The 23,514-nt window shown below is 39.3% G+C and overlaps 1 protein-coding gene across 3 annotated transcripts in view; it reads right to left on the bottom strand.

Annotated features, from left to right (window-relative positions):
- Positions 1 to 9,735: 9,735 nt before the first annotated feature.
- Positions 9,736 to 23,514, bottom strand: part of GRM7 (glutamate metabotropic receptor 7) — an 892,306-nt gene continuing 878,527 nt past the window's right edge. For all 3 annotated transcript variants that reach the window (XM_055383687.2, XM_004033530.5, XM_004033531.5), the window contains one exon: positions 9,736 to 10,906. Coding sequence is in view for 1 of the 3 variants with exons in the window: in XM_004033531.5 (XP_004033579.1) it covers positions 10,857 to 10,906 (50 nt within the window). In the remaining 2 variants the exon portion in view is untranslated. The remainder of the gene's footprint in view (positions 10,907 to 23,514) is intronic.

The following is a 23,514-nucleotide window of genomic DNA, read 5'->3' as shown; positions in this document are numbered from 1 at the left end:
AGGAAATCCAATTTATAGTACTGGATTTCACCCAATACTATGTTACTATGATTTATACAATGATTGCATTGTTCCACTGCTGCATAGTATTCTATTGTATGACTGCACTGTGGCTTATCCATTTTCCTGTCAATGAATTTTGGGCTGTTTGCAGGTTTTTGTCATTATGAACAGTACTACTGCAAATACACTCATACATGTCTGCTGGGGCACTTAGAAAAAGCATCTCTTGGGTCAGTATTGAGCAGGAGAGCTGAGTTGCTGGGACTTAGAGAACATGAATGTTCAACTTTATGAGATGGAAATTGTTTGCCAGTGGTGGTACTAATGAATACTCAGATAAGCACTATATGACATTCCTGACTTTATTTATTTATTTGAGATGGAGCTTGCTCTGTTACCCAGGCTAGAGTGCAGTGATGCGATCTTGGCTCACTGCAACCTTTGCCTCCCGGGTTCCAGAGATTTTTCCACCTCAGCATCTCAAGTAGCTGGGATTACAAGCAAGTGCCACCAAACCTAGCTAATTTTTTTTTGTGTTTTTAATAGATACAGATTTTCCCTATGTCGGCCCGGCTAGTCATGAACTCCTGGCCTCAAGTGATCTCCTTGGCCTCCCAAAGTGCTGGGATTACAGGTGTGAGCCACTGTGCCTGGTCTCTTTTTTTTTTTTTTTTTTTTTTTAACATTGCCAGTTAAACTAGTATCAAATACTCTTTTACTGTGGTCTTGATTTACATTTCCCTGATTTCTAATGAAGTTGAGCATCTCTTTATATGTTCATTGATCATATAATTTCCTTTTCTGTGAAGTGCCTGTCCTTTTTCCTATTGAGTTATTTGTCTTTATCTTCCCGATTTGTAGGGGATATATACATATGTATTTCTAATATTTTATTTGCATATATGTGTATGTGTGTATGTGTGCATTCCATATACACACATAGTATCTTTTTAGCCTGGGGGGTGCTATAACAAGGTGCATAAACAGGGTGACTTATAAACAACAGAAATTTATTTTTTCACAGTTGTAGAGACAGGAAGTCTGCCATTAGGGTGTCGACATGGAGGGGTTCTGGTGAGGACCTCTTCCCAGATGCAGATTGCCTACTTATTGTACTCTCACATGGCAGAGAGCAGAACAGAGCAAGCAAGCTCTCTGATATCTAAAGGACCCTCATGACTGCATCTAATCCTAATCATGTCCCAGACAACCTGCCTCCTAATAACATCATGTTGGAGGGTAGAGGTTCAACACGTGAATTTTAGGTGGGCCCACATATTCAGTCCATATATGTGTATATATACACACACACACACACATATGCAACACACACTCCTAAAGCATATGTTCCATGAGCATATGTATGTTTAGTCCTAGCATATATCCCTAATGTAATCCTTTATTGATAGAGGTATTGCAAATATCTTCTGTATTAGTCCATTTTCATATGGCTGTAAAGAAATACCTGAGGCTGGGTAATTTATGAAGGAAAGAGGTTTAATTGATTCACAGTTCTGAATGACTCGGGGGCCTCAGGAAACTTACAATCATGGCAGAAGGCAATCATGGCAGATGCAAGCTTGGACCTTCTCATATGGTGGCAGGAGAAAAACGAGTCAACAGAGAAGAACCCCTTATAAAACCATTAGATCTTGTGAGAACTCACTATCATGAGAACAGCATGGGGGAACTGCCCCCATGATCCAATCACCTCCCACCAGGTTCCTCCCTTAACACGTGGGGATTATGAGAATTACAATTCGAGATGAGATTCGGGTGGGGACACAGCCAAACTATATCATCTTCTCATGGGTTGTATCTTTATTTCCACTTTCTCCAAAATGTTTTTTGATGAACACTAGCCTTGATTTTAATGTAATCAAAATTTTCTTTTGTTCCTTTTATAGTTAACTCTCTTTTTGTCTTTTCAAAGGAAAATACATATAAAAATCTTATTTCATTCTGGTTAGGGGTTTATTACTTTATATATTCGATGTCAGAAAGATATTTTTCCAAATTTTTTATGAAAGGCTTTTTGTTTCTCTTTTGACATTTTTATTCTCAGTCCATCTAGAATTGATGATTTGGTGAATCATAAGAGCAAAAATTCCAAATTTTTGTCTGAAATTTCTGTCATATAACAAAGATTTGTGTGCATAACTAACTCTGCGGGTCTCATTCTGGCCCACTGGGGGTATTAGCTTCTCTGGAAATATGTGCTGGGAACAGGTAAGAGCTAGAACTCAGATGGGTGGGAATGGCTCTTGTTCCTCGTCTGTAGCGTTCGTGCAATTCTTAGTCCCTGATAACCATGCTTAGCTCAATAATATGCCCTGGGGACATAGAAATATATATTAACACCTAGGTCTTCCCCTCACATTTCTGCTTTAGTTTGTCTGGCATGAAGCCTGTACATCAGCATTTTTCAAAAGCCCTCAGGCAATGTGATTGTAGCTGCAGGGTTCAGAACAGCTGCTCTCGAGTTTGTGTCCAGAGATGACTTTGAGTTGGGAGCCAGCATCCTTAGTGCGCTATTTGCCATTTTAGCAGAAATCCATTGAATGGCTTTAAAACTAACTTTTCCCTCTGAGCATAAATATAGCATGTGCGTATTGCAAAGGAAATGGAAAGTACAGGGATAAAATTGAGTAAATAATAATTCATAATTGCATAAACCATTTTGTATATTTCTTTCATGCCTTTTCTTGGCATGTATATGTGCATTTATGTAGTTGAGATCATCTTGAAAATAACTGAGCACTTCTCTCTAACATTCATTCTTCTGAATCACTTTCAGTGCTGTTTAATAGTCAATCTTAGTATAATTATTATGTTCTGTCCACACATATGCTTCTCTTGTAAAAAAAAATCTTATTTCATTCTGGTTAGGGGTTTATTACTTTATATATGTTGTCTGTGATTGCTGTTCTTGGGCAAATAAGAAATCATGTTCTGGGCATTCTAATTTAGTGATTAATAGTATAGAGTTCTGGGCCAATGATATATGAGTTCAAATTCCAGCTTTGCCATTTATCAACTGTGTGACATGAAAATTATTATGCCAATCTGTCCTTTTATTAAAATTAGGATAATAGTCCCCAAATAGAGCTGTTTTCTTTCAGGTTTAAATGGGGTGATGGATATGAATTGTTTGGCACAGTGCTGAGTACATTTGTCTCTATACTGTCTCTATGAACCAAATGTCTGGGTAGTTCCAGAGGCAGCTCTGCCCCATTGGCTCAAAGACCAGTCTGATTTGCCTGACCCAATTTTACTTGGTTATAAATGTTCACTGGGAGGACGGCCATTACTAAGATGCACTCGGTCATTGTTCAGCTCAGTAGCCAGATGCAGATTTTGCAGGAGAGCCCTGTTTGTTAGAAGAACAAGGTTAAAAAAATATGCCAATTACTCCAACAATGGATGCTGCTAGCTGGCTGGCTGACTCAAAGTTAGAATAATTGCTCCCTAGGAAAACACTAGTTCCCTTTCTCATAGTGAATAGTTTTCTGCAGTTGAGAGACAAAGCAGTTTCTCAACTATGGAGCCAGGTGTGTAGACAGCTGGGGATTTGCCTGCTTGGATCTTCATATCTTTTTGGAGCCCTCAGGATGGTGGGCTAAAGCATAAAGTAATAGCAAACAAAATAAAGCGTTGGAACATCCAAGTTTTTTAAATAGAAGTGAGGGCACAGTAGAGAGAAGTGAGGGCACAGTAGAGAAACAGAAGAAATACAGTAAGGAAAGTACAACTCTGAGTTGGAGTGTTCTTCAGTGGATCTGATTGTGCATCTTGCAGCAGTCACCTCTGGATAAAAGTGGAGAATGTGAGAAATGCTGGCCATATCCTTTAGAATGCCAGCTCCCCTATGGCAGGGGATTTGGTTTCTTATGTAACCGCTGTGTCTTCAGGAATGAAGAATGGTGCCTGGTATATTGTAAGTGCTCAACACATTTGTTGATTAAATATCCTTCCACTGTCTATTATTATACCCAAGGGCCAGTTAAGAGAAAATAATTGCTTTTCTGAATCTTACTTGAGCCAGCAAGGAGGACCTAGAGAGGAGGAATCTTGGAGGAAAAGATCAATGTCATCAGAGCTCCTTAGCCAGGGGATAGTGGCCTGGACATAGCCAAATGGACAGGTGACGCTTTGGAGAGACAGATTTCAAAAAGGCAAAAGTAAGTTCGGTAATGAACTTGAGACCAGAAGCAGGAAGATGGCAGAGCCAAGGGAGAGAGAAGGCACTTAGGAGTAGAATTCTCGATCTCTAGTCATGACCCCAGGGAAGAAGAGCAGAGAAATAATTTAAAGAGATAAATGTGAATACATAGCAAACTTTCCATGGAGCCAGGTTTGAACCACATCCTACAAAAGCTGGTTGGGGGTGGGTGGTAAATGCAGACTCCTGTGAAACAGTGACGAGAGACTACAGGGGTAGTATCAGGAAGCCTAAAGTCCCGGAGTGGAGGTTTGCAAGATGTTTGAGTCAATGAAAGTACTAGGTTTGGGTTTTGGTTTTCTTTTTTTTTTTTTTTTTCTTGATTTTTTAAACCTTGTGTGCAAGGTAGATGTTGGAAGAGCAGTTTGGTTGCTTGGATTTTTCCAAAGTATGGTCTATGGACCACAAGCAGCATCACCATCATCTGGGAGATTGTTAGGAATGCAAATTATCAGCCCCATCCTAGACCAATTGAGTCAAACTCTGGGAATGGGACCAACACTGTATTGTTATCAACCCCCTGGGAAATCTTAATGCTCACTGAAGTTTGAGACCCACTCCTGTGGAATATTAATCCTCATCCCTCTACACGTTACAATCACCTGGGAAGCTTTCAGAGAAAAAAATGTCCTGGCCTTATCCCAGACCAATTAAATGGATTCTTTGGAGTAAGGTCTAGCCATAGGTATATTTTAAAACTTCAAGGTGAATCTAATGTACAATCTAGGTCAAAAGCCAAACTCTAGTTCAGGGAGAAACAGTGTGATCATCCCCAGAGAGCTTATTAAAAATGCAAAATCCTGGGCCCTTCTTGCTGCATCAGAATCTACATTTTTACCAAGATCTCCAGGTAATTCACAGACACATTAAAGTTTCAAAAGCATTTGTATAGATAAAAGTTATAGGGAAGAAATTAGAGTTTGTATTTTCCCTCCACCTCCTCTTTATTGGTGGATTTACTGACTTCTTTTAAAGAGGAAAGGTACTAGACAGGAAAAGGAAAGACAAACTCAATGGTGTATAAGTCACAAAGCAGTGAAGGTTCCAGGTCAAAGAAAGGCAAGTAGCAGGTAGAGCACATGAATGAGAGAACTGGGTGCTCTGTACAACTAACTTAGTTACTGGAGTTGCCTACAGCTCTTTGGCCATTACTCACATTACCAGATAGCTAAGCAATATGCAAACAAAATAAACGCACCAGGTAGAATTCAGAGCCAGCAACCAATTTGTGATTTCAGGCATTGGTAAGTTTGTAAGTATGAAGATAAGTCCTTTCCCCTTCAGAAGTCTTGGAGAATGGGAGCTTTGCTCAGTCTGGAGGTGGGTACAAGACTTCAAAGGGGAAAGGCCTTGGGAATAATGTGTGAACTTGATTTGATTCTCTGGCAGGATTCCAGTGAAGAGTATCAGGCAGATTATCCTGTCAACACTTGGAGACAATAAAAGGGAGCCCTGAGCCTTTCAAGGTTAACTGATAATATTATTGGTCTGATTTCTTCCCGTTTGTGATGGAAAATCAGAGAAATGTTGTAGATGCCAGTGTCTTCATTTTCACAACGCATGATAGATGCCCCTTGTCTTGGCATATTTTACTATTATTATGTGCAAAAGAAAATAATAGACTGGTTGTTCCTGTAGTATTTTGGGTATTGTAAATGGCAAAATAACTAAACCTATACTTATCTAAAGATGATGAATGCACCAAAGTCACTGGTCTCTGGTAGAAACTTCCAGGGCCCTATTCTAGGCACCATCATTTTCCAGAATGTTATCAGTACCTTAGCTGATGATTGGCAAGGTGGGTTTATCACTGGAACAGAGGTTGGAAGAGTAGAAAGTATATATGCATATTAGGATCTAAACAGACACTGCAGACAGAGCATGATAAAGCAAATTTTACAAGAGGATAAATTATAAAGGGAAAATGTCAAAAGGAGAATGATATGGCAGTAACAATTGGCAGAGGGATTGTGGGATTTTAGTCCATTGGAGCCTGGTTGTTTTGTTTGTACAGCTGCCAAATGCACTGATGGATACCTTAGGCTGCCTTAACTGTGTTCACAGCAATAGAGTGATTCTTCTCTCTACATGGGGCTCCAGTTCCTGCCTCCAACATGCTTTACATTATTATGTTCAGTCTAGATTAGCACACATTGAAAGCAATGCTAGCATTCTGGAACAAGTCCATATAGAGTCAGCTGGTTAATGAAAGTACTTGAATTCATGTCCTACTGCCATTGTAGAGGTGAATATACAGAGAATCCCAGGGGTGCATGGATTACCTGATACTGCAGAGCTAGTAGGTAGTGGAGCTTAGTGCTCTAACGCAGGCATTCTGATCCTGAATCCAGTGCCTTCCTACTGTAACACCTCCCTGTCCTCTCCCTTCTTCCTTCAGATGAAAGTGTTTGTGATTCAGAGTATCTATCAAGTTCCCACTTCACTTCTCAAGAAGTTCATTTTCCAATTAAAAGAAACCCCATCCAACAGCAGTAGCTTCTCCCTTACTACTGAGGCTGAGTGTAAAATGTGTACACCTTTTCTTTCCTCTTGGTTACCTGAGTCTTGTTGGCCCTTAATGTCCCAACTCTAGTCTTTCCTGTTGTGGGGCTGGCTACAACTATTTGGCAGCACAGGCTCCCTCAGCCCTCCTTCGATATTCTTGAGCTCTTTCACTTCATCTATTCATTCTTGCTTGCACTGATTTATTTGTAAATATTTATGGAGTGCCTACTACTTGTGTTACAGGTAGTTAGACAGGCATGGGCTGAGGGACAGGGGGCAGGAGAGGGCTTTCCCCCGACCTACCAGGAATAATGTCAGGCAATTATCAGGTTATGGTTCAATAGGTATCACATTTCCTCTCTAAAAATGATAATTTGGTAGCCAGCCGGCACCAGGGAAAGACTATCTCCTGATGGTCCGCAGCTGTCACAGTAAAGTGTTAATTAAATGCAGACACCAGGGAGAGGCAACTTCCCTGGCATACAAATTAAAAGACAAAATGTTGGAGTATAACCTTCTGAGGGCACTCCACCAGAAAAGGGAAGAAAGCCTCAGAAGGGCATGCATACAACTTTCTAACCCAGTGCACATGCTCACTTCCCATGGGCAAAGAGGGCACTGTGCATACGGGGAGCCCACCTTAAGGGAAGAATTATGGGAAAGGGGCTCGAGACACTGGGAGTGGGTCATCCAGGTTAAAGGCTGCACTTGACCTTCAGGGTGTCTTTTTCCAAGTGTACTTTCCTTTCTTTCCTGCTCTAAAGCTTTTAAAAATAAATGTCCATTTCTGCTCTGAAAGTTTTCTCGGTCTCTTTCTCTACCTTATGCCCCTTAGTCGAATTCTTTATTCTGAGGGGGTAAGAACTGAGGTTGCTGCAGACATGTATGAATTCGCTGCTGGTAATTCAGTTACCTTCCACCCCTAACACTTGTCAAGCATTGTTGTAAATGCTAGGATATTACGGTGAGCAAAACAGAATATCTGATCTCCTGGTGAATACTGCAGAAGGAGACTGATGAAAACAAGAAAGCAAATCTGAAAAGTCAGATAATCATAAGTGTTGTAAAGAAAAATGAAGCAGGTTAATGGATTCACTGGGGGGCTGGGTGGAGGACTGTGCTTTTAGATATGGTCAGGAAAGACCTTAGACATGATGTTTAAGCAGAAACTGGAAATAAATGAGGATTTGGAATCATGCAGCTATTTCGGGGGAGAGTGTGTTAGGAAGAGAATCATGAAATGTCAAGACTTTGAGGTGGGGTATACCTGGTACAGGTGAAGAGCAAGGAGACCTGCGTACCTGAGGGAAGTGAGTATTCATTGTGCTGCCCGGTATTGATAATGTTACCCAATCTATCTGTTCTATGGCTACAGCCACACCTTAACTACTGGGTTGGAGATTAGCATTGTGGAAGATGATTAGAACTGTATTTTGAGGACTAAATAAATTGATATATAAGGTATACATTGTAATATATGTAGTATGCATAAAGTATGTAAAGTATATTATATATATGAGTAACAATTTCTTAAAAATTGTGCTGCAAAAGTTTTACTTTTTATCATTGTCGCTATCAAGATCATTATCTCAATTTGCCCCTGGGAATCCAGAGGAAAAGCAAAGGTCTTTGAAAGTAGCTCTTTCCAATTCTAAATGGAATTGCTTTTGCTATTCCCCTGAATGCATGGTTGTACATTTGAGTACTCGGGAAAGACTCTTACATAATTTCTTTTGAAAGAAATGATTTCAACCACATGCCACAACACAGTCTGGCTTGCCCATGTACTTTTTAAGATTCTCTTTCCATGTCTGGAATGGAAAGCATAGCACACTTGATTTTATTTTTAAAACAAAATACAGCAACCATGATGATGTTGATGCTGGTGGTCATAGCCATGTGGTCATAATAGCTAACATGTATGGAGAGTTAACCATTTGCCAGGCACTGTTGTTATGTCCTACGCATGGATTTTCTCTTAGCCCTCATAACACTATGAGACAGGTAGCACGATTAACCTGTCATCTGCCTGAGGAAATGGAGAATTCAGAATGTTTGTGTAACTTCTCCAAGGAGAGTTAGCAGGAGGAGGAGCCAGGTTTTGTACCACTTTGGCCTTATGACTTGGAAATGTGGATCGCCCAAAACTCATTTCTGATTTGATTTGTATTTTCCTATGGTCTACTGGTTGAAGGGTATTTAAGGAGTAGGGAAAAATGGGGAAATACATTTGATTTTCTTTAGTCGGATATTGAAAAGAAATAATTTCTAGTGTCTCTAAGCACATTGCTTGGGCTGTGGGAGCTAAGGCACAGTAGGAAGAGTTCTGCAGATGCCAAAGATGAGATGCAGGTATGAGTTTTATTAGTCACAGCAGAAAATAAGTCACAGTTAGCTCCACCATAGAACCTTTAAATACATTTTACTGTTTGGGGCCCGGCCCTGAGTACTAGGAACCAATGTTCCCCTCTGCAAATAGACAATCTTCTGAGTTCCTGATGGCCCAAGGTGCTATGAATTCATCCTGAGGATACTTCCTGCAGTTGAGTTTTGAGAATCCCAAGTCTTAATCTCACTACTGATAACATGGCCACCATATTTGTTTGCAAATACAAAGACAACATAGTAGCTATTTTTACTTATGTCCTTTGGATAAATTTTGCAGAAATATTTATCTCTTCACTAAATTGCCCCCAGACTATTATTTGCTTAAGCTAATATTTCCTCTTCCCTTCCCACTTGCTGAGTAAACATCTGGAGTTATCAGGTCTCAACTTCAATTATGAAGAAAAAAATTGCATGGACTTTGTGATAGGACTTTTTCTGTGAGACAACATAGCACCTCTGGGTTTTTTATATGCCTTTCAGAAATGGCTGTAGTCGTGAGCTAAAGCATGTTACTTGAAAAAGTTGGGCTGTCCATATGGCTCTCTAACTTAGGACTTTTTGAAATAAACTGTAACTAATGGGAAAAACAACTAAAAATATTTATTGCAGAAAATAAAAAAGTTAACCAAAGTATTTTATTGATACATTCTTGGACAATATCACAGAATTGAAAGAGAATGGAAAGAGGGAATTTTTCAGCAAGGGTTGTTTTTTTCCACTAAATTGGCACATAAGCAGCAAGATTAACGGAAGTACTTATTACAAACAGTAAAAAACATACATGCTTTTTTTCTAAAGTCCTTATCACACTGATCAGTCAAAGGGGGCATGAACAAAACCTCAAGACATGAAAAATCCATATTCTTTCCTTCAAACAGCTTAATAATTATTAAAATTATTGCAAAATATTCATATACCCTAATTAAAAATAACAAAAGAGAACACAAATACAAATATTGAACATAATAAACATGTACTGTAAAATACATTACTGGCATGCATTCCAAGGATCAAGACCTCTATTCAGTTCAGCCAATACCTTCCTTTTATGTAACCTATCATATAACAAAGATAGGTGGGGCATACTTTCTCAGCACAGTTTTTGGTCTTTAAACATCTTTTTTGTATTAAAAAAAAAACATGATGTGCAGTGGTACTATAATCGTAATTATACAGTCATGTACAGATGTACTTGTTTTAGTCTGCCAAGATTGCTTTAAAATTTTAATTGTTTTAAAATTTTTCCAAATATTCCACCGTCTGAGAGAATAGAGCTCTATGAAAACAAGGCATTCTAAAACAAACAGTGAACCGAGGTACGACATCAGATGGCAAAGTGCGAAGGTCCTCACAAACTGTACAGAAAATTTCAAAACCTTGCAACCTAGAAGTACATACGTAATAAGACAGGTCAGCCCCAAAACGGTCCTGTGGCTCTCAGTGGTCCATTCTAAAGAGCCGGGGCGGGACTTGAGTTTCAACACTCCCTTTGGTAGGGAAGGTCCAGAATTGCAGCCGAGTTGGCAGTGCTGATGTCAGTGACTTATTAAGCCAAGATAAAGTAAGGATATTTCATAAAGCAGCTGTTTAGGTCACTTGGATCCTCTAACATTGGTCTCCCGGCCGGGGAAGCTCCTCCGGTGATGGGAAGCGGGTAGGACCAAAGAGTCCTATGCCAGGTTGGGTGACAAAATAACTGAGGGTCTTCCTCCTCCATGGTTCCATGGAATGGAACAGGTTAGATAACCAGGTTATTATAACTGACATACTTCTTTTTTGCAGCAGGGCCTGAAAGAAAAATTAGAAAGTGTCAGTTGCAGTAATAACCCTGTTTGCAAAGGTAGAAATAGAATTAGAACTTTTCACTTGAGGTGCAAAGTCAAAGTGAGGTGATACAGCTCTGAAGAACACACACAGACAACTTTGGATTCCTCTGACTCTAAGGCTTTGGCCACCAAAATCTGTGGTTCCCAGTGATTCTCAAATCATCTGCGTTCTCTTCTCTGAGATGTCTCCAGCTTCCCTCTTTATACTCTATTAATAAATTTATCAGTGGTTGTTATGCTTTCTAATCAACCGACCCTTAACTTAAAGGGTTCACTCACATTGTGGTATATTTCGTTGTGTGCTCTTCTCACAGACCTTTTAATAATAACTGGCCTTTGCTTGGAAAAGGTCTGTCCTGGGTTACTGACATTAATTGAGGTTGAATGCAGATTAGGTCAGAGTGTCTTCTTTAGTGCTGATTCACACAATCAAAAGACTACAGATTGACTTGTATAGTGTTGACTGTAAGTTGTAAATGGTCATTTGCAGAACTATTTCCATTAAGATGTAAAGCTCACTTAAACCTGTCAGGTGTCTGACACATACACACTCTACATTTGTTTTCCTTAAATGTAGAAATTATTTTTCTACCTGGTACAGTGATTTCAGGACTCACCTTCACTCACTCACTCAGGAAGTAAATATGTATCTACTGTATTGCAGCCACAGGGCTAGGCACTGAAGACTAGCCAATGAGCACAGCAGATTTCATGTCCTCATGCTGGAAACAAAGACACCAGGATCCCAGAGTGTGCCTTTGGTTTAGGTTCTAGTCCTCAATACCAAGTCATACTGTTGCAATGATGTGATATGTTCTTTATTCACTAAATCTTGGTAGTTTTGCATCAGTTTCTATTGGGCACAAAGTAACTTTTGTGTAGCATTTACTGATGGCTTATTTTGCTTACTGTTTTTAGATTCTAAATAGAAGTGTTCACTCAAGACAGAGAAATGTCAAGAGCTTTTCAAGAACTCTTAAGCAGGGATTCATATACAATTTTGGAGGAACGGAGAAGTCATATTAACATACTGAGAGAGAGTTTGTATTTAAACTTTGAATAATACAAGTAGTACGTTACAGGTGCATACATGATTATAGATCTTACACAGGATACTGTACACTATACAACAAGCCTGGTCTTCTTTTCTGGATTAAAAATTGGGACTCTCTGACAAACTTTGACTTGAAGTCTCATTTTTATTTGAAACATTTCTATATTAAACCATACTGCATTTATTAACTAAAATACAAAAAGGTAAATAAGAATAGAATTTTATGAAATTCAGGGCCTCCTGGAAAATCTGGTGATGAGAATTGAGTCACGATATGTCCTCGTTTGATGAACACATGGCCTCAATAATGCCCAAATCTTCCAGGAAGTTTCCCATTATTCCAGTGTTGTCTTCAACAATATGCTTGGTTTGGGTACAAGGAGGAAAACTTTCAAAAGATGTTTCTTGACTCTGAATCTTATTTTCAGTGTCATAGCTAGAAGATCTCAGCTGACAGTTGCAAGCAGTAGTCACAGCATGCCTTGTCAAATATCAACACACTAATTATCCTCAGGACAAAAGGAGGGGAAAAAAAAAAGAAAACCCAGAAGCTTGTACTGACCTAAATACCTGAGGCCACCTTTATTGTGTGATTAATTAAGACTGTTTTCTGTAGCATAACTGTCTAGTAAAAACAAAAATGAATTTCCTTAAATTGATTACTATAAAACACTAATTTCTCAGGAAGAGTTTTTACCAAAAGAATAAGTAGGTTTGAAAATATTATCCCCAAATTGTAAAGCTGAGCATTGGCTGGGATTAAATTAAAATCACGATGAGGTTATGTTTAAAAAAATTGGATATAAAAATAATGGCATTCCGTTGATGCTTTGCTTAGATTATCTTCTTGTGTTCTCTGTAGCCTTGAGATGAGCACTGTTTATGATCTCCATTTTACATAGGAGGGGTCTGAGGCTCAGAGGAACAAGCAATCCAGAACTAGGCTGCCTGATGGTTGAATCTTTATTTCTGTCTCCATGCTATAATAGGAAGACAGTACTGCAGTTGGACTCACCTGACCTGGGTTCTGATTCAGCTCTGTCACTTACTTGAATGTGACCTTGCCCAGTGTCTTGATAATGAGCTCATTGTAGCCTTTGTAAAATTGGGAGAGGCTGGGTGTGGTTGCTCACGCCTGTAATCCCAGCACTTTGGGAGGCCGAGACGGGTGGATCATCAGAGGTCAGAAGTTTAAGACCAGCCTGGTCAACATGGTGAAACCCCATCTCTACTAAATATACTTAAAATTAGCCAGGCGTGGTGGCGGGCGCCTGTAATCCCAGCTACTCGGGAGGCTGAGGCAGGAGAATCACTTGAACCCGTGAGGCAGAGGTTGCAGTGAGCTGAGATTGCGCCATTGCGCTCCAGCCTGCACAACAAGAGCGAAACTTTGTCTCAAAAAAAAAAAAAAAAAAAAAAAATTGGGAGAATAATTTTTACCTGGTGCACTGTTGATATCACCAATGTACAAAATACCCGTTTCTCATCTGGGAATATAATGTATAAATGTATTTTTAAATTACAGAGTTCTATGCAAATGATAAGCCTCAGTACACGCTTTCTTTGCAGAATTGCTAGGAACATTGCCCCAAAATTATAATGAAGTTTATGCAGGTCCTAGAAGGGCAATTTGTGTACTTTTCACAGCAATGTCCAATGTATTATGTTTATTTTTAAACCGTTTTAGTCCTGTGAGTAAATAAAATAAGTGCCTGTGGTGTCTGATAATTCCATTTATTTCACTAGAAATGTAGTTTATGGTCAGGAAAGAAAATTACTGAGCTCAAAATAGTTGTGCAATGAAGCACTTGCTAAGGAAATATACTTTTTATTTTAAAATAGTATGTTTTTCTCTTATAAAGTTACAGATTTTAAAGAAGAATAATAGTATATGGCATTGTCCCTATTAACTTTTTAAAGTTATATCTACTTATCTACATAAGTAGTTCTCAAAACAAGGTATCCTGAAGAGTCAATGTTTACAGTGAGGTAGTGTTAAGAATACTGGTTTATGAAATGAATTATTAATACACCATTGCTACTTAAGAAAGGTAAGATATTCCAACTCATTCTTGATGTCTTGTCAAAATCAACACTCAATTTGACATTAACTTTATTGAGCTTCTTATTTTCTCTTTGCTCTTCTCTGAGCTTTTTTGTCTTACAAAAATTTCATTCCTCAAAGTGCATTCTATGGAGCACGCGTAGCCCAGATTCAAGGAAGTGAAGAAAAATATAGAAAAGAGAGCCTCATAGATATTATGTTGAGAAACACTGAATAAGTGATATTAAACAGTACTCTTTCTTGTTTCCACCCCATATTTAATTTCTTTATATTTTAAGTAATAAGAAATACTGTAGCTTATTAACTATATACCATGTGTTCTCCTCAGCTCTTTTTGAAGAATGTGTGTATAGATGTGTATGTGAATAAGAACATACATGAAGTGATTTAAACATCCAAAAAGGATAAAAACAAAATATAACAAAATATTATATAAGCCCTGAATATAACACTTTGACATACTGACATCTTGATTCAGGTGCCCCTCCATCCACTCATAGGAAATAAGATGCAATCAAAGCCCTTTACACTCCATGTTCTTCCCCATCCCCCCATAGTATCTACTATCCTGAACTTGGGATGTGTGCTATTGCTACTACAGTGATGTCCATAAACTATAGCTATATAGATTTCTGTGTTTTAAGTTGTGCAAATTATTCCTTGCATATCCACTTGAAATCTGGTTTCACATAACATTGTGTTTTTAAGATTTACTTACATTGATTTAATAATCATAGTAACTATATAGCTTTCTATATATTAATGTTAGCATAACAGATTTTCTGTAACTCTTTTCCTATTGATAGACTCTACTTTCTAATGTTTTTGAAATAACAAGCAATGCTGGAGTAGATGATACCTGCAAAACAATATTTTTAACAAAGTTGAATGACAATGCTATAGGGCAGGATAAAACATTTGTCATGTATTTAACTGACAAAGGATTGATATCTAAATTTTTTTAACTTATACAAAGGAATAAATAAGAAACAATCTAATTTTTAAAAACATAGATTCAAGATGAATAGACAATTTGTAGAGGAAGAAATCAAATAAATGAAAATTGTTCAACCTCATCAACTACAGAAGTGCAAATTAAAACATTAATAAGATAGCATTTAATGCCTGTACCATTACAAAAGAAAAAATGAGCTAATACCGAGCATTGGTGGGTGTGAAAAAGTGAGAACTCTCAGACAACACTAAGGTATAAATATGTTGGTAAATTTATATGGGAGAGCCATTTGGAAATATCTAGAAAACCTAAAGCTATGCATACCGCTGAATCAGCAATTTCACTTCTAGATCTAGACCTGAGATACTTTCATATGTACACATAGACATGCTTAGGATTTCAAAAGCCTTTAATATAATAATTTTCTCTGTGATTCTCCAAGAAAAAAATTCTCTTATAGAGGCTAGGCACATAAAGGAGCAAAGTGGGCAAGGTGTAAGATATTAAGGAAGGATACAGACCATAGTGAATTAGAAATCACCTGCCCCGTCTAAAGGGCATAATTATGTGGGATGTTACCACAATAGGACTTTAGTACATTTTTTGAGGAGGAGCTTGACTGTATAATTTTATGTAAAAGTTCATTTTTTCACTCAGCCATCTAACAAATATTTATTGAGCATGTATTATGTGTTGGGCTCTATTCTGGGCATCAGAAATACCTCAGTTTTTAATAAAAGTTTTAAGATCATATTAAAACCATTTAGCAAATCAAAAAAGAAATAGAGACCAGAGGCTAGATAGCATCTCTAGGCTGCTTGTTTTCAACTCTGTAATCCTGTCTGCACTCAGTTCCTCAAATGTGCTTGATTATAAAGCACCCTCTCCTGCTCCCCTTTTTAGTGGATCATTTTGCATTATGTAAGAACATACTTTTGGAAGTACATGGGGATATTTCTTAAACCTTAACCCTGCCTATCACTTTAGTCATTTGTAAATCTCACCAAACTTCTGCATATTGGTTTATTGCCTGATACAACTTTGTCCAAACTAACTTTTGTATGAAACCATTCAAAGCACTGTCTGTGCCTCTTCCCCCACCAACTCTGCCAACTAATGCTTCCCTATTAAACATGATTCACAGTTGTTGTTTACTTATAAATATTTCAACTGGGAGGGATTCTTTATATTATGGTTTGCAGTTACTAAAATAAAAAGAAGTACTTTTTTTTGTAATTACTTCTGTAGTCAATGGCCTGTTTCCTGCCTGTTCATGTCATTAGTAAATTGCCCTTAGCCCATCACTTAATAGCAAAAGAGTAGATGTTATCTTCAACATCTCAATTCTCATTTGAGACTTCAAGAAAGCTACTAAACTTCCTGTATCTTACAAAGAAGAAGCAATTCATTTTATAATGATCTCTCTTAAATCCTTTTTTAAATTTACTAGTCGGTTTAGCACATTACTCAACTTGAGAAGATACAAAGCTAAAGAATGAAGAACATGACTACCAAAAAAATTGAGACATTCCCAATTATACCAGTTCAACTCTGAACTATAAAACAATGGAGACTTTCTCCATCTCCCAGGAGAATGTGAGGCTACTGCTCATATGTTTGGTACCTGGATTTGTTGACACAAGAAACTTGGCAGGGGTAAAAACATGATCAGTCAGAAAAATAACTCAGTATTTCAAATCACCATAATTTCCAATCCAGTGGCAAAAACTCCCAAATCTGGATTTCTGTTGACTACTCAGCCATTCATCTAACAAAATATTATTTAACACATATTAAACACCAGGAACTTCAATACATGCTAACATTGAAAGCAGACAGGGGAATCTGTAAGCCGTTCACTTTAACATTTACTCACTTCTCATTCATTGTATATTCACATTTTTTAACAAATATATTAAAGCTGCCATGTGTCATCAGCAAGGGATTGGCATATCCTTTTTTTCTACTCAGTGAGATAAAGATAAAGCATGAATTTATAAACTAAACTCACATTGAGAGGAACACCCACCCCCCGGCCCCCGCCAAAGCAAATTGGCACCCCTTCCTAATGCTGAATAAGGGAGGTAGGTCAGTGGATGGTGAGGCAGCAAACCTGTTACCATATTTGGAGACAATAGTGATCCAGTTCAAGAGAATGGAGAAGCATCAGCCTAGATAACCTTAGAGAAAATGTGTCAAGTGTTTGCCCCATTTGTGCCAGGAACAGGGAAATGAGTCAGATACAATCTTTATTGTTATAGAACTGATAATGCAAAAAAACTATTATATATCTGTGATGAGTGCTTAAAGATATTTTACAAAGACTAATTTTGTCTTGGAAGAGGATGTACTGTGCTAAGCCTGGAAAGGCTTTTCAGTGGAAGGGGCATTGATTTGGACCATGCAGTGTGAGATAATTTAAGAAGAGGGCAGGACAATATAAAGGTATACTTTGTTTCCAAAGGTGCGTAGAGAGGAGGGTCAGACAGTGCTGGAAGTCAAGGCTGGAAAGGTAGGCAGGGCCACGTAAATTACTTCAATAAATAAAACTTCAATAAACCTGCAGATTGTCATAACAAATTCAGGGTAGTGTCAGAGGCATTTGAACCAGAGCAACTCCATCTTGAATAGGGACTGTGTAAAATAAGGCTGAGACCTTCTGAGCTGCATTCCCAGGAGGTTAAGGTACTCTAATGATAGAGGCAGGAGGCAGAGAAATGGCTAGGCAGATAGGGAAGTGTCCCCGGAAAATCTGACCCACCCCACAAGTGTTTACAACAGATGTTTTATGCAGACAAGGGGGCAGTGGACTGGAGGCCCACATGCACTGGGGGAATGGGGTGGAGCCACCAGAAACAAACATCTTATTCAGGGGAAGAGCCTGGCCTCTTTGGCTCCTGTGTGGTGACCCTGGTATTCAGTTTGTGAGGTGGAAACCTGCTTGCAGGACCGCTCCCTTTGCTGAGAGCTTTCCTTTCGCTTAATAAATTCTGCCCTCCTCACTCTTCAATGTGTTCATGTGCCTCATTCTTCCTGGTTGTGAGATAAGAACCTGCATTTAGCTGAACTAAGGAGTAAAAATCCTACATCACTACTTAGGATGACTACTCATCCTAAGTCACAGGATGAGAGAGGAGGTTGGCACAAGATACAGGTCATAAAGACCTTGCTGATAAAATAGCATGCAGTAAGGCCAAATCCCACCAAAACAAAGACAGTGATGAAAGTGACCTCTGGTCATCCTCGCTGCTACCCTCCCACCAGTTTACAAATGCCATAGCCACATCAGGAGGTTACTCTATATGGTCTAAAAAGGGGAGGAATGAATAATCCACTCCTTGTTTAGCAGACAGTTAAGAAATAACCATAAAAATGGGCAACCAGCGGCCCTTGGGGTTCTCTGCCTATGGAATAGCCATTCTTTATTTTACTTTCTTAATAAACTTGCTTTCGCTTTGCACTGTGGACTAACCCTGAATTCTTTCTTCTGCAAGAGCCAAGAACCCTCTCTTGGGGTCTGGATCAGAGAGTACCAGTACCAGTCTGGTTCAGTAACAGTACCAGAAACAGAAGAATGAACGAGTCAGAATTTCTATGATTATTTAGCTTTCTAATGAAGATTCTCATAAAAAGCCTTTAATGCTAAAGCAGTGGTACTTGAGAAGCCACAGGGAAATATTCACAGTTTTGAAGAGGATCCTCACACTTGTTTTTCCCTCTCTGTAATGTCCTTCTTTGCCTTTTTTCCTCAATTGGTTTCCTGTTCTTTGCTCTGGTTGGTTTTAGTTTCTAGTCACGTGCTCCAAGGGGCCTTTCCTATCCCTCCAGACAAGTGAGGTGTTCCTGCTCTACCCTCTCATGACCTCTCTACTATTCCCTCCTCATATACAACCAGGGTGAAGCACTAATTTCTCATGTGTGTCTCCGACATTCGAACTTTAAGTATCGGGATGGCAGAGACAGTTTTTTTCTAGTGCTTGGGAAGTGTGCAATGTATAGTTGGCACTCAATATTTTTGGGATGTGTTACCATAGAGAAGCCTTTTGTAATTGCCCTTCCTGCCCACTGCATAAAGAAAGACCACAGCATTGTCGTAGAGAAAGAGCTTAATACGGGAGGCTGAGGCAGGAGAATGGCGTGAACCTGGGAGGCAGAGCTTGCAGTGAGCCAAGATCACGCCACTGCACTCCAGCCTGGGCAACAAAGCGAGACTCTGTCTCAAAACAAAAAAAGCTTAATAGACATGAGGCCGGCCATACCACGTGGAAGATGGAGTTTGCACTCATATCATCTCGTTCAAAGCTCACAAGTTAGGGGTTTTGCAAAGACAGTTTAAGGGAAGGGGTGGGAGTGGCCAGGTAACAGGTGCTTACTGCTGATTGGTTGGGACAGAGATGAAATAGTGGGCCAAAGCTGTCTTCCTGAGGACTAAATTGCCTCTGGGTGGGGGCCACAGGAATGGGGGCACTGGCGATCCACGGGGAGCCATGAGTGTCAGACATGCAAAACAACCAGAAAAGCTATCTCAAAAGGCCAGTCTACAATTGTGGTGTTATCTGCAGGTGTAATTGGGGAAATTGCATGTCTTAGAATCTCTGGAATAATGGCTGACAATCATACATGTCTGAGCCTTAGCAGGACTCAGCCTCCTCTCCCTCTCCTCCTCCTAGCCTGGTGGCCTCCCTTTAGCTTTACAAAAGTGGTTGAGTTTTGGGCAAGGCCTATTATCATTTAAATTGTAGCCTAAATGTCTTCCAAAGTTAGCTTGGCCCAATAGCCCAGCAATAATTAAGGGAAAGGCAAGATGGGGGTTGAGTTAGCTCGCTTACTGTTAGAATTTTCTCACTGATACAACTTCTGCAAATGCAGTTTCACTTTGCTCTCTGAAGTCATTGTCAGCTCTAGGAGGGTCTTAGAGATGAATAGAACAAAAGAAAAATATGTGGGAACTTCATGAGCTTTGCCATCCTTTTTTTCCATCCCTTTTTTCAGTATTCTCCTATGGGTTACTGTATTTAAAGCTAACCATTATTATAACTCCTCAGATTTCCTTTGTAACTTTTCAGCCACAGCATTCTTGTTTTCCCCCTCTTTTTGCATCTAAACATGGCCAAAACAGCCTGGCTAAGTTGAGAAATCAATTTTCAGTTCTGTCATGAAAAGAGTACATGAACGTTCTAGTGTCTCTTAAAAAAAAAAAAAAAAAAAAAAAACTAATTTGTACTTTAAGATGTAAAGCATCAAACAGAGGTTTACGTCGTTCTTAAATGGCATATTTGAAACAAACAGACAAAGTCTCTGTCTTAAAACATCTTTAAGCTTGGCTAAGTTAAAATCTAGGTACTTTGATGGTGTATATGTTTTACTTTGGAAAAAAATAGATACGCATTAAATTACCACATCAGATTTCTACTTTTTCTTATGCACTTTGGGCATTGAAAAGCTTTTGTGCATTTTATAATTTCAATGTCTTATAGATGCAAGCAATCTGGAGCATATTATGAATGCAGTGCAATCATACATCAAAGATCGAAGCTGTGAACCAAAATCTGTCTTAAGACTAATGTTACAAACAAGGCAATAGTGACAAAATAGCAGCAGAGTAGTACTTAGTGTTCCTGGATGAAAAGCTCCTGCTGAAATCCAGGTCTTGCTATTTTTGGGTAAGACATTCATAGTCTCTTCATTCATTCCTTTATACATTTATTGAACTTTTACTAAGAACTCACAGTGTACTAGTATAGCCTGGCTATAAACTAGTGGCACAGAAGCAAGGAAAAATAGTCCATATCCTCGAACAGTTTCTGGTTCAGTACAATTCAACATGTATCTGTTGAGCACCTACTATCTGTCAGATACTGTTTTAGGCAATAGGGATGTAGCCATGTTACTGTGCAGGTTCAGTCCCTGCTTTCACAGAGCTTAAATTCTACTTGGAAAGACAGATCTTAAAACAAACAAACAAACAAACAAAAAAACAGGCCAGGTGTGGTGGCTCACGCCTGTAATCCCAGCACTTTGAGAGGCCAAGGTGGGCAGATCACAAGGTTAAGAGATTGAGACCATCCTGGCCAACATGGTGAAACGCTGTCTCTACTAAAAATATAAAAATTAGCCAGGTGTGGTGGTGGGCGCCTGTAATCCCAGCACTTTGGGAGGCCAAGGTGGGCAGATCATAAGGTCAACAGATTGAAACCAGCCTGTCCAACATGGTGAAACCCCGTCTCTACTAAAAATACAAAAATTAGCCAGGTGTGATGGTGGGCGCCTGTAATCCCAGCTACTTGGGAGACTGAGGCAGGAGAATTGCTTGAACCCAGGAGGTGGAGGTTTCAGTGAGCTGAGATCGTGCCACTGCACTCCGGCCTGGGCGACAGAGCAAGACTTCATCTCAAAAAAAAAAAAAAAATTAGCCGGAGGTGGTGGCATGCACCTGTAATCCCAGCTACTCAGGAGGCTGATGCAGGAGAATCCCTTGAACCCAGGAGGCAGAAGTTGCAGTGAGCCGAGATTGCGCCATTGCACTCCAGCCTGGCAACAGAGCGAGACTCCGTCTCAAAAACAAAAAACAAAAGTAGATGCAGCCAATTCTCTTTGTTCACGGCACTTATATTCTATAAAATCACCACAAATGCTGAATTACTGAATACTGAACCACTGCTTCTAGAGCAAAATACAGCGTTAGTTACCTATACCCCTCCAGTCACAACATAACCTTATTTTATGTATATGTTTGGTTAAAAACACTTTATTATTACATATTGTTGACTCAGTAATATTGAAATCAGAGCTGAGGAATGCCTGTAAAAAGCGCCTCTAACACATGTACTTTCTCCTGAAGGCTACGACACATCATAGCCTTCTTGCACTTAGGAATATGACACAGCACTTTAGTCTTATGTATAGGAGTTATTTTAAACTGCAAAACCACTAACCAAAAGTACAGGTGTTAAATAGTCTGAGAAAAGGACACGTTCAAATATGAGAGCTGAAACCAGAAGGTAGGGCATCACCCTTTTTGACCTCAACTGCAAATGCGTGCATTGGGTGATTCAAATAGTTTGGTGCACTACATATTCCTGTGAATGACTGTGAAAACGCCATCAGTATTGATGTTGAGGTTACCAATCAATTTCAGCGTGTGGGTGAATTTGCAAATACAAAATTTACTGATACTGAGAATCGACTGTATTACAATGTCATGGAATCCCCAAAACTATGGGGAAAAAAAAAAAAAAGCCTGAGGGCATTATGCTGAGGTTGCTGCCCAACGTGCAGAAAGGATGACTTGTTTCTTACTTATCTCCATAGGTAGGAGGTGCCAATTACAAGAAAGAAGACCAGCTAGGAATTGATGGAATAATTAGCACTATGTGTTAGTGGAATTCCAAGTCAGTACTACAGTGGGATTCTAAACGAACAAGCGTATAGAGATGCCGCTGCTTTCACTACAGTGGGATTCTAAACGAACAAGCGTATAGAGATGCCGCTGCTTTCACCAACACCATGTGGTGTGGCAGACCAGTTCTTCCTAACAGTCACACAGACAGGCCTCCATAGCACTCCAGTTATAAAGGCAAACTTCCACAGCATCTGCCTTCACATTAAGTTGATAATTAAACCTAGGGAAATTGATGCCCGGGCACCAAAGCCAGAAATGAAACATGTTCCTTAAGAGCCTTCCTTGCTCAGGCTTCTCCTGAAACCTGGGGTAAGTCAAGATAATAAAGATAGTCCTATGCTCCTTGGGACCCATCTTGGGTTGAGTAAATTTCTGGGGGGTTTGAAGTAACTTTCCATACCCAAATTGTAGGTAAGATAAGATAGAAGTAATCACTCCAGTACCAGGGCCCTCACAGTTCAAGTAGATTTAGGGGATAATTCTGGCCTCTTACCTTTCAGTTACAACAAAATTAATCAGGCATAGAGATCGGCAAGTATGTTACTGCATGTAGGTATATAGTTTGAAACATATATAAGCACTGGAAAAACTTTACAATTGTGAGTTGGTCTGGTGAATTATCTCTGACCTTCTCCCTTTACCTGGTTACAGACATAAACTCTCTTCTTTTCCAGTTTGTCTGCATCTTGTTATTGGGCCACAAGAACACACAGCCAGACCCGGTTCGGTCTGGGAACAATGTCCTCTTATGAAAGCATCCTTGAGGCTGGAGCTACTTTTTCTTTTCTTTGTTTTTAATGTGAGAAGGGTACGTGTGTGCCATCACAGTCAAGTCCTGTTAAGTTCAGTGGCTTCTTGTTTTGACTGCAGATCTCAGAGGACCAAGAGGGCTCAAAGGAGAGGAAACCAGAAAGCTTCCTGGCTAAGAAAAGAGAAGAGCTGAAGGGAACCTTAACTATTTTTTCCTTTCTTGGAATCCAACTAGGCTTAGCCTGACAGGCAAAAGACAGAATCTCAGAGCTGCAGCTCTGTCTAGGATTAAAGATGGCTAGAATGTCCCAAGGACTGTGTATGTTGGGATCTTGGCCATGGGA

Source organism: Gorilla gorilla, chromosome 2, assembly GCF_029281585.2.
Source record: "Gorilla gorilla gorilla isolate KB3781 chromosome 2, NHGRI_mGorGor1-v2.1_pri, whole genome shotgun sequence".
Classification (NCBI taxonomy): domain Eukaryota; kingdom Metazoa; phylum Chordata; class Mammalia; order Primates; family Hominidae; genus Gorilla; species Gorilla gorilla.
Note: the sequence above shows the minus strand (reverse complement) of the source record. Positions and strands in the feature narration are given on the sequence as shown.